Source organism: Motacilla alba, chromosome 2, assembly GCF_015832195.1.
Source record: "Motacilla alba alba isolate MOTALB_02 chromosome 2, Motacilla_alba_V1.0_pri, whole genome shotgun sequence".
Taxonomy (NCBI): Eukaryota; Metazoa; Chordata; class Aves; order Passeriformes; family Motacillidae; genus Motacilla; species Motacilla alba.
This window is the reverse complement of record NC_052017.1, coordinates 34,851,781-34,867,028: the sequence shown is the minus strand read 5'-3', so window position 1 is coordinate 34,867,028 and position 15,248 is coordinate 34,851,781. Positions and strand designations below refer to the sequence as shown.

Below are 15,248 nucleotides of genomic sequence, written 5' to 3'. Positions count from 1 at the left end.
TGTATAAAAACAAACATTTTGTAACTATGGCAACTTACCCACAAGGATTGATGTGGTTGGTGGCATAAAACTTTCAAAGTCCTCTTCTGACTGGCATAACTAACTTGACTTTTCTGCCTAAAATGTGTTAAGTGGTATAGGATAAAAATAAAGTCATAAGAATTGCTTTTCAAGTGTGTAGAATGTCTTGCAGAATGCTAGAATTTGTGTTGCATTTTCATATGGCTGCCTGCTACTGTTCCAAAATTGAGGTGTTTTTTATGAACCCACATTTCTGTAGTTTTATATGCTCTTAGACAATTTCAGGTTTCCTTGTTCTTTCTACATAACTTGGAGCCCCAAAAACGATGTGTACTCCAGTGTTAACTGAAATGGTGCTGAAAAAATTAGCTAGTGAATTTTACAGGGGAAAGAGAAGGGGAAAAGGAAAAGAACGGGCACATGTGTTTTAAAGAATGGTATTAGGAGGATAATCTTGATGTAACCTGGAAAGGACTAACTGATTTGTCTGTCATCCCAAGCTCATCAAACATGCTGCAATGAAAGGTTTTATACGTCATCAATATAGTGGATGGAGATTTGGATTGAATCTGAGTAGTTACTCATTGTAGGCAGCAGAGCAATTCTCATTTCTAGAAATCTATCCGACTACCATTTTCTTCTTCAGAAGCTCAGCAGCATGGCAGCCCAGCAGAGTTTTAATGAGGAAATGATAAACTTTATGCCAGATTTCTTGGCTCTAGTGAGAACCTCCTCCTTTTCAGTCTCAACACCAGCCCTGTCCAGTGCTGAATCTGGGTGTTTTGCATTGTGCTGCCTTTCCTTTAAGGGGGTTTCCAGCCTTGCAGCTGAAGAACTAAGGTCAGAAAAAGAGCAAAGGATAAAGGTTATTGGTTTGTAGCCCATCCAGCTAAATGAGCCTCTGTGGGGAAGCTAAGCCCTACAGACCAAATGTAATGTGTTCCTAATCATCTGCTGGAGAAACAGCACTTTGTTAAAAAACAAACCAGAAAAGCATACAAACCTGGGGAAACTGGGACTTGTTCTTTTCCCATGCAGCAATGAAAGATCACACTCAGGGTTTTTTTGAGTAAGCAACTGCCAGGTGAGAATTGCTTCTTTTCCTTGGGATACAAACATAGAGAATTGGTTTCATTGCATCAGAGATGGCAGAAGTGTGTTATGCCATACATTAGAAAATCTCAAGGCATTTCTGGTATTCGAGGATGTAATCTCTGAGAGGCTTGTGGTGCTCCTGTGTGTTGTAGTGTCTGTCCTTGAATCCTATATGCCATCCGCAAACCCCTTAATTCCTACTGAAAAGGGAAGAGCAAACCTATTACATGGTGAAAAATAAGGCAGTGTTGTGTTGACCTTCTGTGATGTGGGCTAGTTTTTCTGTAATGAATAATGAGTTTGATTTTTTTTTTCTCTGCGGGGACAGTATTGCAGGAAGAAATTTTCAAAGAGGAAATATGTAAAATCAGCACTTCCTCTGTTCATCTTGAGCATGACTATAGATCAGTGGAAAAGTAGATCAAAGGAGATGTACTAATTCTTCTCAGTGTATGTGTGTGCCCACAGGCCCAAAGGGAATTCTCTTAGTTGTTTTACCAGCTGCAATAATATAATTTAGTAGGATCATATTTCAGTTAATTTACAGGAGTGTGTACAGTAGTGGTATAAACACTTTCAAAGTAAGGTGATAGATGATATAAAACTATTATTAGGAATTCTGCCTTTGGTATTTGTTCCCGTCAAGGTACCTGTTTCTACTCCTTGGAAAAACATAGTAGCATGGTTCCCTGAAGTATCAGGCTGTCAGTGCCAGCTGTGACAGTGGGTTGTTCTTCCAACATGTCTGGGTTGTTATTTTTGCTCTGCTCTTGCTGGCATTCCTGTCCAGCCTCACCTCCCAGCAACGGGCTGGGTGTTCTGGGAGAGGGTGGTTGACATGTGAAAGAGCGAACGGGAACTGCTGAGACTGAGTCTTTGATTTTCGTTTTGTTTTCGTCAACTCTGCTTTTAGAGCTGGTGTGCACAGCTGAAATTGCTGCCCTCAGTAATTATTCCTGGAAGGACACTGTGGTTATTATTGTAATTGATGCCATTTTCTGTGCTAAAACTCAGAATTGGCCAGGGACATGATATGAGCTGGAAGGAGCTAAGGAGGCCAGAAGATTTGCTTCTATCAGTATCTTTTCTGCCTTTGCTCTGCCAACAGGTGGAAATACTTTCACCAAACCTGTGGGCCTTGCTTTTTATATTATGAAAACATTTTTTAAAGCTGTCATGCTTGCAAAAACCTTAAGGGTATAGCTAATAATTTTGTGTTTGTCTGGCTTTAACAAATACTGAAATGTTTTGCCTGCTTCTTTCTTTGACTAAACAGATATTTTTAGATAATATCTTCTCCATTTTCCAAGAGAAATCATCTTCTCTCACCTCCCAGAAAGAAAAATTGCTTAAAAACCAATTTCTGTCCAAAATCCATGCCACAGTGGCTAAAGTAGTTTGTCAAGGTCTTTGTCTTCATGGATGCAAACTTACCCTAGCTGTTCATAACAGTAAATGTGGATAGGCGCACTTTTTTGTGGTCTCTCTTCCCTGAAACAGGAGTTGTTTTGACTTCTAGCCATTTTTACAAGACTGAAAATACCACCGTCAGACTCGTGGTTGTTATTTAGAAAAGCTGTTGGATGTAATAGCTGCCTTCTGTTTTTCAAAAGTCAGAGAGGTGGCTGCTGTTGGGTGCAGCTGATAAATCTGAGCACACACATTTTCTACAAAGTACCTTGAGACCGTGAATTCAGACAGACTGGAGGACTTCTGTTATCTACTGTGTGTTAATGTAAGAATGAATTGTTGATTTTGATTTACGGGGTTGTACACTGAAAGTGCACAAGGTACCTCCTCCTGCCAGTGAATTTAAATCTGGCCTAAAAGAAAAGTTTAGGGTGATACACTGTGCTGGGTGATACACTATGCTGGGTGATACACTAGCTAGAAAACATGTTGGAAGATGCAGGACCCTCATATTTTCACTTTCTTTTAAGAGACATAGGAGTTGCATTTGCTTTTCTGGGTTTTGGTCTGTGCACAGTTTGATTGCTTGACTCCATATTTTGGACACCAGAGAGAATTTTTTTCAGGTATTTACTTATCTTGTACTGTGATGGCTGTATGGTCCTTCAGCCAAGAGTTTGTCTGCAGGTATATTGTTCAGACATATGGAAGAGAAGTCCTAAAAAGAAAATTGCTTAGTAGACTTTAAACACTTTCAAGGTGCTTTATTGCTCTTTGATCAATATTTTTAATATGTTACTGCATGTTTAAGTGTACCACTGAAGTTTATATCTGAATCACAGACATTTTTTATTAATTATTTTTCTTCTGCTGCTCCAATTGAGAAAAGTTATAATGACTGCTGGCTTATTTTTCTTCTTTGTATTTCAGTTTCAGCTGAAATGGCTTTTCAGATACTGGATTTTATTAATTGCCAAGTGTTCAAGGATAATATGTCACTATGTGAAATAGTTCTTTAGATTAACAGAGTATAATTAATTGCATGAGAAAAAGTAGGAATTGCCTATGGTCTCATGTGGTGCAAGCAGAGCTATTTTTCTTGTCCTTAGAAGCAGAACTGTGGAGTCCAGGGGTTAAAACTATTTTGCAGATGCAGATGCTCTGGAATAAACAGAACAAAACTGGGAAAAAAAGGTACTCATTTCTTGCTTTAGACTGTTCTCTTTCCTGACTCCACCTCATTCCCTCAGGAGTGGGGAGGAAACAGCAGACGAGTTCAGATGAGTGACTCATGAGAAGTGTTCTAGAAGTATTGTAACTTATATTCATGGTGATGCTGAACACTCATCTCTGTCTGTGTGTGATAAAAGCAGCTTATACTGGGTTGTGCCTGTTTACTTAGAGCTGTAGCTGTTAAAAGCAATTTCTGTCTTACGAAGAAATACACAGATTAGGTATTTGCCTTGCAAAGTTGATATATGATTTGGTTCCAAGTTTTTCCATTTTTACTGGAACCTGGCATAACAATTTTCTTCCTTTCCTAGATCCTTTTAATCCTACAAAATATTACCTGAAACCAGTTGGATCAACCTCAGCCTAGAAAAAGATTCGGTAAATGCTGATTGGCAAGAGAGAAGAAATCTTTATCTGAGTAGATTCTTTGATACTGAATGTCCTTTGGTTTTTGGTGTCATCAGCAGGGCTGCTTCAGCCTTTTGCTTATTTGGTCCTAGAGAAGAGGGCAGATCCATAGAAAAGGTTGCTATTTTTAGCTGATTCAGAGTTCATGTTTTTTTCTGTCTAGTGTAGATGGCTGACATCTGTGTTTTAACCTGCAGGTTGCATTCTTGTAATAAATTCTCTTTATATGCACACAATAAAAACTCTTGAAACTTGATTTACTTAAAGACAAGTGTAGTTTGAAAATTGCAACACTTTTTTTTTTCCTTACAGCTACCATGTCAACAAAAAAAGCCTTTATTTTCACAAAAATGGATATCATCATTGCACTTCTTAAAATTTGAGAGTTAAGTGTGGAGACCTTACTTTGCTAACAGATCTTGTGGAGGTCATCAGATCACCACTCAAACCCCTGTAGACATGGCATTCTTCTTTTAAGTTAGTCCATTTTTGAGCCTTCTTTCCTGCTTCTCATTTCATAAGCTTTTGTATGGAAATAGATGACATTTGGAGAAGATGAATGATGATGACCTGCTGTCTTCAGTTATTTTAAGTTTTATTAATACAAACTGTTTGAGATGCAATGTTCTTTATACCTTCACAAAGTTCTGTTATGATTCCTAAATTAGTTTGAGGAACAGAAGCTTAAATTAATCATCTTGAATTTACTCTGCTTTCATTCTCTGTTGCTATTAACTCTTCCACACAGAAAGTTGTTAGTCTAGATAAGCTGCTGAAAAATTGAAGTCTTAGTTTGGTTTCTCACAGTAGAATTCTAAACAGCTTTTGGTTTTTAGAAGACCTCTTAGGTAACATTAAAAACTGCGTTTTGCACACCAGAAGATACTTCGGATAGTTTTTTGAAGTTGAAAGAGGAGGTCATTGGAGATGCTGTTTGCACTGAGGTGAAGGCACAGCTTTTGGTTGAAGGGGATGTAAGGGGAAAATGCCAGTTAATTGTGAGCAAAAATTAAATATCCAGAACTGGGTTTTCCTTTGGTTATGGAAGCAATTGCATACACACAGTCCTATCATAAGCAGGGTGCTTTTGCTTACTTCCATGGTTTGGACTGCTATAAAAATCAATATAATATTGACTCAGTTGTGTTGGTTCTCTTTCTGATGCAAACTGTGATGTACTGGCATTTAACTCTCTGTTGTAATGTCAGAATTCAAAAACATACAATGTTAGGTGAGATATACGTTAACTTGCTTTTGAAAATAGTTTATATTAATTGTATTATATCTAAGATCACTAGAATAATTATCAGAGTGAATGAAAATGTTCTGAATTTTTGCAATTAACTGAGTGTAAAAGTGTACTTTCTAAGGTAACTATTGAATTTCTGGCTGACTTTGAAGCATTAATTACAAAGGTAAAAAATTGACCACATTCATATAATTTGAACTAAATTGGGCATTATCTCTATCTAGCAATGTGTCCAGTTGGTAATTCCTAAGAAAGCATATGGAACCCATGACATTTGCTTACTGCATAAATGTACTGACTCCTGAAAAGTGTTCATTTACACTGAACATACGGGCTTAGCTGGAAAACCATTATCTAGCAAGTGTGTGTGTGTGTGTACCATATGAAGCTTGAATATGCATTTTGCCAGTATTTTGCTTTTACACATAAAATCTGAGTTTTACTTTTTTTAAAATGTATGTTTAGTTATGCAAATAAGCTAAAGTGTCTGTTCCTTGGGGCATTTTTCACAAATAGAAAAGCAAGCTATTTTCTATGTTGTGGTTGTTGTGTTCCATAGCAGACAGTAGGGTGTTGCAATCGCTGAGCTTTGAGGATGTCCATAGTTTATTAGAACTAGTTCTGCTGTGGCCAAGAAGAACGTGAGTTGTCATATGTACTCAGGTGAATCTCTGTTGTTGCTTTTTAATAAATGGCTGAAATGCTAGAACAAAGCAGTGTGGTGTACAAATCATTGGGGTTTTTTGTAATTAAGACCAAAAGTATGAGATTTCGAAACAACTAGACTCTATGTAATGAACAGAATATACTTATAAAGTTATTTGTTAGTTTTGAGAAATTTTAATCTGAAGTTTCAAGATGAATCAGAATCTGGTGCTCTGTTCTGCCAGGCCAGGACTCTAGAGGTCAGGGAGCCCTTGACCAAGGTATTCGTTTGCACTAGCATAAGTTTTACCTGCATAAAGTGTCAGGGGGAAAGGGAGGTGTTTAAGCAATTCATTATGTTACAATCAAGCTACTGTAGGCATTTTTGCAAAAGAGTTCATGTAAGCTTTTCCTGTCTGTGGCCCCCAAAGGTGGGAATTCAGTATGTCTATTTTTATCCAAACCATTTACACACCATTTAAACCTTTCTCTCTGTCTGGATTCCTGTGTGTAACCCGAGTGCAAATTCTTTATTGAAGAGCTATAAACTTGCTCACCATTGACAAATTCTGCTCTTAGCAGCCACTGAAGGACATCAGAATTGCCTTCGTGCTGCACAGCAGGAGCAAAAACCCTCCCTCTGTTCCTGTAGCACTGAAGCTTATCCAGCAACTTTTGACAGAAGCCATTTACATAATACACCCACGAGCCAGCACCATTTAGGCAGATTCAAGCTGAAGTATTTATTCAGCAAGTTGTAGGGCTTCATATTATACTTCATTATTATGGTATATTTTAATAATATTATATTTAAATTATATTTTATGTAATTTTTTTTCAAGCTGAGGTTGTGTTTGTCTGTACTAATTGCAAAAACCCATGGGTTTGGTCATTAATATCTGGCTTTTTAATAGTCACCCTATTGCTTTAATATTTTACTTTTCATTTAATTTTCAGAGGATTTGTGTGGGGCATTTGTTGTCTTTAGTGAATTAAATGAGGACTGTTTTGCTGCTCTGACCAGTGCCATATGAAAGCAGTTAAAGTGCTGGAATTGTTTACTGCCTAAAGTGTAGTTAGTCAGCAGAGCCAGTACACCACATTGCTTTGCGGCTTTTAGTGGAAAATATTAAACAGTCGCTCTTTCTTCAGTTATAGAATTTTTACGTTTTCAGCTGCATTAGTCACTGAACTGGCGCAGGCTGCAGAGACTGCCCCCAAAAAAAGCAAAAGGCGGGTTTTTTTTGGTGCCAAAGGAAGTTGCCCTGGGAGCGGTGGCCGGGTGCTCTGGTAAGTGTGACATGTGAGCATTACTGGGCATTGCACCCTGGCAGGCTGCAGGCGCTGCTCGCCAGGCTGCTGCTCAGGGGCAGCGCTGCTGTGGCAGCGCTTGCTGCGCCGCTCCTGCCGACCCGGACAGCCGAGCTGTTTTTTGAGCTTTACGATGCTATCTGCTGATTGTATAATTTAATTTGTCAAGGAAGAAAACCTGATAAGCAGAAGCTCTAACTGAAGAGGAGAATCAGGTTGGCGCAGTGACAGATGTTCGGATAAAGAAGTTGGCTCAGAGAAGATGTACAGAGTCTGATTTTTTTTTTCCTTTTTTCCTCCCCCTCAATCTGAATGAAGACTATCATGGGAACTGCATTCACATGGTGATCAAAAGAAACACTTGAGTGATGAACTGCTTTTGCAGAAGTCTTCTAAGGCAGTAATCTGAGCTTTTGTGTGCAGTAGCTAGCTTGTTTTGCTGAAGCATTCCTCCTCGACAGTATTTCTGCCTTACGCATTCCCTGATGGAGAAGGCACAGCTACTGCCTGGTGAAGGAGAAACGAATGCTCCGCATTGCTCGTGTCCCTGATGGAGTAACACCGGCTGCGCTGCTTTTGCTGGATTCAGTCGGCGATATTATTCAAGGAGTTCATTGTCCCTGTGTTCTGACTCATTGCATGTAAATGTGCTGCAGCCGTGCTGCACGTTGCAGCTATTTTCTTGCATGGGAAAGGATTCTTTTCCTCTGAGCAGGTCCTGAATAACTGCTGAACCGAGATGTGTTTTTCTGTCTGGACTGTTTTTGACATTGAGAAAGGAAGCTGTAGCATGGCAGGATGATCGGGAGGCACGTTTATTTTCAGGCACCAGAAAGCCTGTGAGGGTTGATTTAAACTGACCTTGCAGGAGTGGGAATAGCTGCGGCCGTCTCTCTCGGGGCAATTGTTCCTTGTTCCGTCCTCTGCAGGACGGAGTCGTGTCTTCTGCAACAATGACTTCACTGTGGGGGTAGAAGGACGCTGTGGAAGTTGTGACATTAACAAAGACAAATTTGCTTCTGAAAGGACAGCTGTGTGCGACAGTGAGTGCTGTTCGAATGGAATTGGATCTTGGGATATTTTTATCAGCTGTTCCACAGTTTTGTTATTGTGGTTTCGATACTTAGGGACTTTTTATTTTATAAAGAACAACTTTTTTTCAGCAGTGTCTTGAACATCTCGTGGTGTTTAAGTCTGGAAAATGAAGCGTGGGGGGGGATTGGAATGTCCCTTTCTAGATGCTAAGACACCAGCAGTAGCACTCACAAGTTCGTGAGGGCCTGTGAAACAGGTGAAAGTATTTCCTCTATGGTCACTATTGCGATACCTGCAGCCTGCTTCCAAAAATACCATTGCTGGCATTTTCTTGTTTGCTTTTGCTTCCTCAAACGGATCGAATGAGTCGAGTCTGTATTGTTGTTTTGGAGGAGGAGGAAGATGATTCTCCCACATTTATTGCCAATTTACCTCAGGAAAATGTATCTGTACATCCATCACCCTCTGGAAACGTGCTGGTAAGGCATGTTGTTTGTTGGCATATTTCCTGCTTGTAATGCTGTCTCAGAAGCTGATACCTATATTCCTAAGATAGGGATGAATGTGTACAACATTGAAACAAGACAAGGTGATAAAATCTGCATGTGATAAAGATGGAAAAAGCTGAAACTTAGTGGCAGAATTTGTGTTTGCAAGGGTCCTTTCTATTTCATGTAACCTTATTTATGGTGCAGCAAGAACAGATCTTGATTCTTGTGTAATAGCAGTGGGGTTTAGAAGGCTTGGGGAAGTGTATTTGAAGTAAATGGGTTTTCCCTGCTCCTCTTCTCACTCCTCAGTAGTACATTTATGCAGTACCACTTTAGAAGCTGATGTGATCATTGTATTATAATCAGATGCTGTGTTTATTTTGAGAACTGATAGAGTATATAGTTATATCAAACAAGAGCAATTCTAAGCTGAAATAAAAATTACCATAAGTCATAGTCTTGGTATAGCTGTTAGATTCAAGTTAGCACTTTCTGAAAATGATCAACACTGGGAACTGGTGCTTTTATTACTTTAAATTATTTTATTCTGTCAAGTGACTGACTTAAATCTTGCTAGCATACCTCAGCAGCTTTTCTTACTTACTAAGAAATCCTGCTATATTTAGTAATAGATGTGTGTGAGTGTGAATTTGTTACCATACTTATCTGATGCACTTTGCTTTCCCACTCTGTCTAAACAGGTGAAAGACTTCCAGTAACTTGAGTCACTTGCTAATGTAAAAGGGGATTGTTTGCTTATACTGTATAGAATTTGCAGCATGTAATGACAACCCTAATTTTGTTCTAAGGCCTTCTCTTTTCAGCTGTTATAAGCTTGTCTTCTCAGCTCCTTTTTTTTTCCTTTCACATATATGTTTAATTGACTTAGAGGATGTCCATGTGTTTGAGGTTTTTAAAACTTGCAATTTCTTTTATTCTAAATACTGGTGCTGGTTTTTTTGTTTTAGTGCCTGGAATGGGTTTTTTTGTCATTACCTTGGGTTTCTGCTATGTATCAAAAAACCTGTATGTGTATCACTAAAACCTAAAATAGGGGTTTATTTTAAGATGTGTTTTTTCTTTATTTTAGCCACCATTGGTTCAAGCTATATTTAATGGAGATCCTGATGAAGTTCGAGCACTAATATTTAAGAAAGAAGATGTTAATTTTCAGGTAAAATCAAATATAGTTATCTTTAATATATTTTAATTCTTATCTTTAATATATTTTAATTCTGAATATATTTTAATTTTGTTTGTTATATCTTCCTGCTGTACTGATCTCTTGAAAACTTTGCTAATTCTTGAGCTGTGCATTTTGTATTCTAGGCTAAGTAACGCCTTTACATACCCTTCATACTGGGAATCAGGTGTATAGCTTTGCAGATTTGTGTGAATAGCAAAGACCTAATTTTATATTCCTTGTAAATGTTAGTTCTGCAGTGCTTGGGTAACTGCAAAGTTTGTTTATACAGTTGCATCAGACTAATTTACAGAAAGCTAGACTGGCTGACTGCGATACTGTGTAGACTTTAATTGTTTTTAAATTGAATATAGCATGTAGTATACATGAGACAATTATAAGAACATAGTCTGGGGTTTCAGTAGGTACATTTAATAGTGGATTTTTAAAAGGGAAGCCTAATGATTGTATTAGTAAGAATGAGAAGATGGATTTTTTTATTTTTGCAGTGCTGCAAACTCAGGCACTGCTAACGTAAAAATTACACTGAAATGGTCCTATGTTTGTTCCACTGGTTGATAGTTAAGATTTGAACAGCATGCAGTTTCTGTATTTCTATTAAAATTCTAATATGCATGTTTGACACTGTGAAAGATAATATAGCATAAACTCTTTACATGGATTAGAAATTGTTTTGATTATTACAGCAAACTGACAAAAACCATTTAGGGCTTATGCTACAGGAATGTATATAGCTGTTTCTCCTCCAAATGCCTCAGAGCAAGAGTGATGCTAAAGGCCAAAGGCTAAGATGTAGTTGCTATGTAGGGGCCCATTTAAGACCGTAATGATTGTTTACACTTTCTTTGGGGGAGATGTAAACCAAAAGCAAATATTTAGTTTGGTATGTCTCTTTTGACATTTAAAAGTATTCTGCAGAATTTACAGCTGAGAAATGCCCGTGTGAGAAGTCCCAGTGTAAGGGAGCCCTCCTGTTGTCTTGAAGAGCTTGAGTAGGACGCTATATTAAGAAATTTTTGTCAAATCTGAAGCTTTGTTTGATAAGGTTGGACTTTTTATCCTGTTTGAGGAGTTTTGTATGTCCTTAAGCAAGATTGTATGATGAGTTATACCAAAAGACTTAATATTCTTTTTAGTTATGAGAGCATTAGTTTTGTATCCTTCCCATGTCTGTATCTATATACCCTGGTCACATTGCCATTTTTATTTCTGGAAGATAATTAGTGTTGTTACTTTGTATTCATTAATGTGTTAAAGTCAGGTTTAGCATTCATAGCCATAGAGCTTGTAAACAAAGTTAGGTTTACTATCTTTCTGCTTTTTTTATTATATTTTTCCAAAGCCTCTGCTGTATTTCAGTATGTATGTGAGAGTGGTTTGGTATTGGGTTTTGTTCTTTCCCATGTTCTGTCGAACACTTGCAAATAAATAGGAAGATAGCAAGTCAACTGATATGCTTAAATAGGAAAGATCATATTTTTTGCTATCTTTGAAGAGAATTACTTCAGATTGCCAGGTACTTATATTGTAGGAAGAATAGTCAAAATCTGGAGGTTTTTACATTTTATGTCTTAAATTTTATTTTTTTAAATTCCTTTCTGTGGATACATCTCCCTTTAACGGAACACGTGTGCACTAGGTGTTAGCCTAGTAACACCCAAGGTGTGGTTAGAGTCCACACAGGACAAATATGCCATTTTTTCACAACCACCTTCTTCAGCGCAGGGAGATGCTTATCACCCATGACCACTGTTTATTATCATGGCAATCCTAGTCCTGCTACAGTATTTAATATTAAATTTACGCTTATCCCATAAATGCTCTTTGTTGGGACTAAATGAGCATGTAAATTCTCCCATTGTCTGGTAGACAATGAAGTAGACTGCCTAATACATTTTTCTGTGTGTCTCTGTGCATTTTGTTCCTTTCCTTGGTTTTTTTTGTTGAAAACATCCTTGGCTGGAGGTAATATATCTCTACATAAGTCTAGATCCAGAGTTGCTCCCTGACTTGTGTTACAAATTGGTGTGGACAGAAGGAGGGAAAAAGTGAAGAAAATGTGGTAGTTATTTATATTCCTAAAAAAGAGAAGGATCGGGATAAACTGTTTTGACCACTGTGGATTGTATTAGACCAGTGTATACTCTGGATTTTTTTCCACTTTGCTATCCAAATATTTCAGTGCAGTTATTTGAATTCCAGAGTCACTCCCTTCAATGCCTCTGCAGAGTCATTTCCCCCTCTCAAGAGTAACTAATTATTTTGCAGTTTGTATTCTAATAGTTGAGATTCCTTCCATCCTCCCTTTCCCTGTGCATGGGCCAGACTCTGTAACTGGAGACCTAGCAGCATTCTGTGAGTTAATTTTGCCCAAAAGTGAACTGAAGACAGGGCTGTTGTACATCTTTGTTGTGACACTGACATTCATCTAGGAAGGTTTTTTATGATGAAATGTGGGTAATTTTTCCTTCTGTTTCGTCCAGCTTCATTTACGTTCTTACTTTTACAAAGTCTTGCAGATTGTGAGTTGCTGTGTGTGACTGTAAGATGATGTACAAATAGCAAATGGGATTTTTTTCAGGAAGAAGACTGTTTTCTGTTCATGCCACACCAGCCTCTTGAGTCATAGGCTCAGTTTAGATTTAGAAAGTATGTATTGTATTCCGTCTGCTCTTGTAATCTTTTGTCAAGAAAGAACAAATTGAGTGTATCCCTAGCTACTTAAACTGGGGTTCAAAAAGGCTTACCCTCCCTGCAAGCTGGAAGTGTGCAGCTCTTTGTAGACAAAATTGATTTATAGGAACTTTGTTCAAATAAATTGTTTGGAAGGTGTACTTTCCTGAGGCTCCAGTTAATGGAAAAAAAATCAAAAACAGAGGGGATGGGGTTGCTTCTCACTCATCTTTCCCCAAGAAAGCTTGAGTAACTGTAGCTGCTTGTTTCATGAATCAGGCTTAAATCACATGCATCACATATGCCAAGCACCATAGAGGTTCTGTTACAAGCATGGCTTTTGCTATGCTGTGTGTGTTAGTTTAAAAAATTATTTCTTGGTATACCATCTTGAGCTTTTGAGACTTGACAGAAAGGAAAGTCTTGCGTGATAATGGACACATTTAATATCTATTAGTTAATGGAGATCCTCAACGTTTCCTGCTCTTGCTGATTAAATTAGTGTGGCTGGTTTGAATTCTACTTTTCAGCAATTCGTTTTAGCTAACTGAATGATTTCAGCATTGCATTTATACATTAGTATTGGTTTGGAATTTTTTGTTAAGATTTGGAGACCTGTTACTGTTGTAAACTCTGCCATTTCTGTTTGTAATCAAAACTTGTATGATGTACATTTAGTTTAAAAGATCATGAAAATGAAATATTTCATCTCAGCTATTAGTTAAGAATGTAATTCTCTCAAGGGAATACCAGCTCAGTATCAAAAATTATTTAAAGGTTGCAAATCTGACTACTGAAGCAATTGCTCAAAATCAGAACAATTTTTCCCCCTCCTAGACCTATTAGGGTAGTATTTCTTGCCATGAAAATTGATACTTCAGGTAACCCAATATGCATTTTTTATAACCCCATTGCACTTGATCTTAGCCGAGGGGAGAAACATCTGATCCTCTCTGGAACTGATGTCAGTGTGCCCCTTGCTCTTCTCATGCTAAAGCCAAACAAGCTTCTTTTTTTGAGGATTCCTAGAATCACACAGCTCTCTCACAATGCTCAAAAGTGCTCACTGTTGCTGTGTAAAATAGTAATATTGACACATGTGACAAGTCACTTAAAAATGAAGTACCTGGATCTTACTTTATATTGTGCTTTGTGAGATTAAAATAGATTTAAACTATGAAATGTTCTAAAGCTGCTTTATGTGTGAGTTGGTGGTTTTTTCCCAACATAAAATGAAATAATGGGAAGTGAAATTCCTCGTACTGTACCATTACAGCCATTGTTACCCTGTAGCAATCAAGGTTCTCTGTATGTTTCTAGTCTGAATTATTGATCCAGCATGGCTCCTAATTTAATGTCTTTTTTGTCTTGTAAGTAACCACAAAGTAAAAATTCACCTGTGCTGCTATTTTGGGAAGAAGGGAAAAACAAAACAAAACCATGGAACCAAATGATCTTTTGTCTGTGCTCCCTAACCCAGGGCTATATTAGATAGCATTGAAGTGTTGCCCATAAATCCCAAGTTTTGTTGGTGGGACTCACAAGGGGTATGATCCTGTAGCACCAAAGTGCTGGGTACAAAGAGGATGGCTAAAATTCTGTCTGACTGGTGGAAGGGTGATTCCATGAATAGCTGTTCCGGTAGAGGTGTGGGCTTCATTACCAGTCCTGCCAAACGTGGGTTTGCATAGCTTCTTCTTTGTGTTTTCTGTATAGTAGGAGAATGCCGCTGGATATTGTTCTAGGATAAGACACAACATTAGGTTATCCTACTCTGCAGGTCACTGTATATACTGAAAGAAGAAGAAAGTTGGCTTTTTCAGTCTAGTGATGAGTCTAGGACTCCTTATACAGAATCAGGTCTGGGTACTGGGAGAATTAGATTGTTGGGGGTCTCAAATACATCAGTTATTTAAGACTGAATAATGGAAATTTCAGTACAGTTTAAATAACTAGAAAAATTCTTTGAGATAATGGTTATGGTCAGCAAAGCCTTAAAAGAAATAGGTTAAATAGAAAAAATAGGTAATGGATGTATGGTCACCTGGCTTTCATCTTTATACTTGTTGTTTGAACTACTGGAGTAACTGGTGTTTTTCTTGAGAGTGCAGTGTAGAACAGGAAAGCCTGAATAACTTGGCTGCAGAATTCTACAAGATCTAATAAATCTTGATGTTCTGATAATGCAAATGAATCTTGTACCTATTTCATACAGTAAAAGAATTTTTATATATGTTGTTCTGTGGGAAATTGTAATTGCTCTCTAATTCAGCAATTACATTGAAATATTTCTCAGTGTAAAGAACCTTACATGAGTAAATATCATGGACTTGCTTGAAAACAAATGAACGAGAAGCCGTAATTGGTAATAAGGTAAAAATAATCATTAGTTATTTTCTTACCTTTGTGTTCCCAATCTTTCTGTAGCCAATTATTTTACCAATTACTGATGTGGATTTTCTCGTTTGTTTTT

At 37.7% G+C, this 15,248-nt stretch overlaps 1 protein-coding gene across 4 annotated transcripts in view; it reads left to right on the top strand.

Annotated features, from left to right (window-relative positions):
* Positions 1–15,248, top strand: part of ANKRD28 (ankyrin repeat domain 28) — a 121,675-nt gene that overhangs the window by 37,407 nt on the left and 69,020 nt on the right. For 2 of the 4 annotated variants that reach the window (XM_038128789.1, XM_038128788.1), the window contains exon 2: positions 9,989–10,072. In XM_038128789.1, coding sequence (XP_037984717.1) covers positions 9,989–10,072 — 84 coding nt within the window. Of the gene's footprint in view, positions 1–7,058; positions 8,887–9,988; positions 10,073–15,248 lie in introns of those variants that run through there. The other 2 variants (XR_005255912.1, XM_038128787.1) reach the window with 2 other exon arrangements.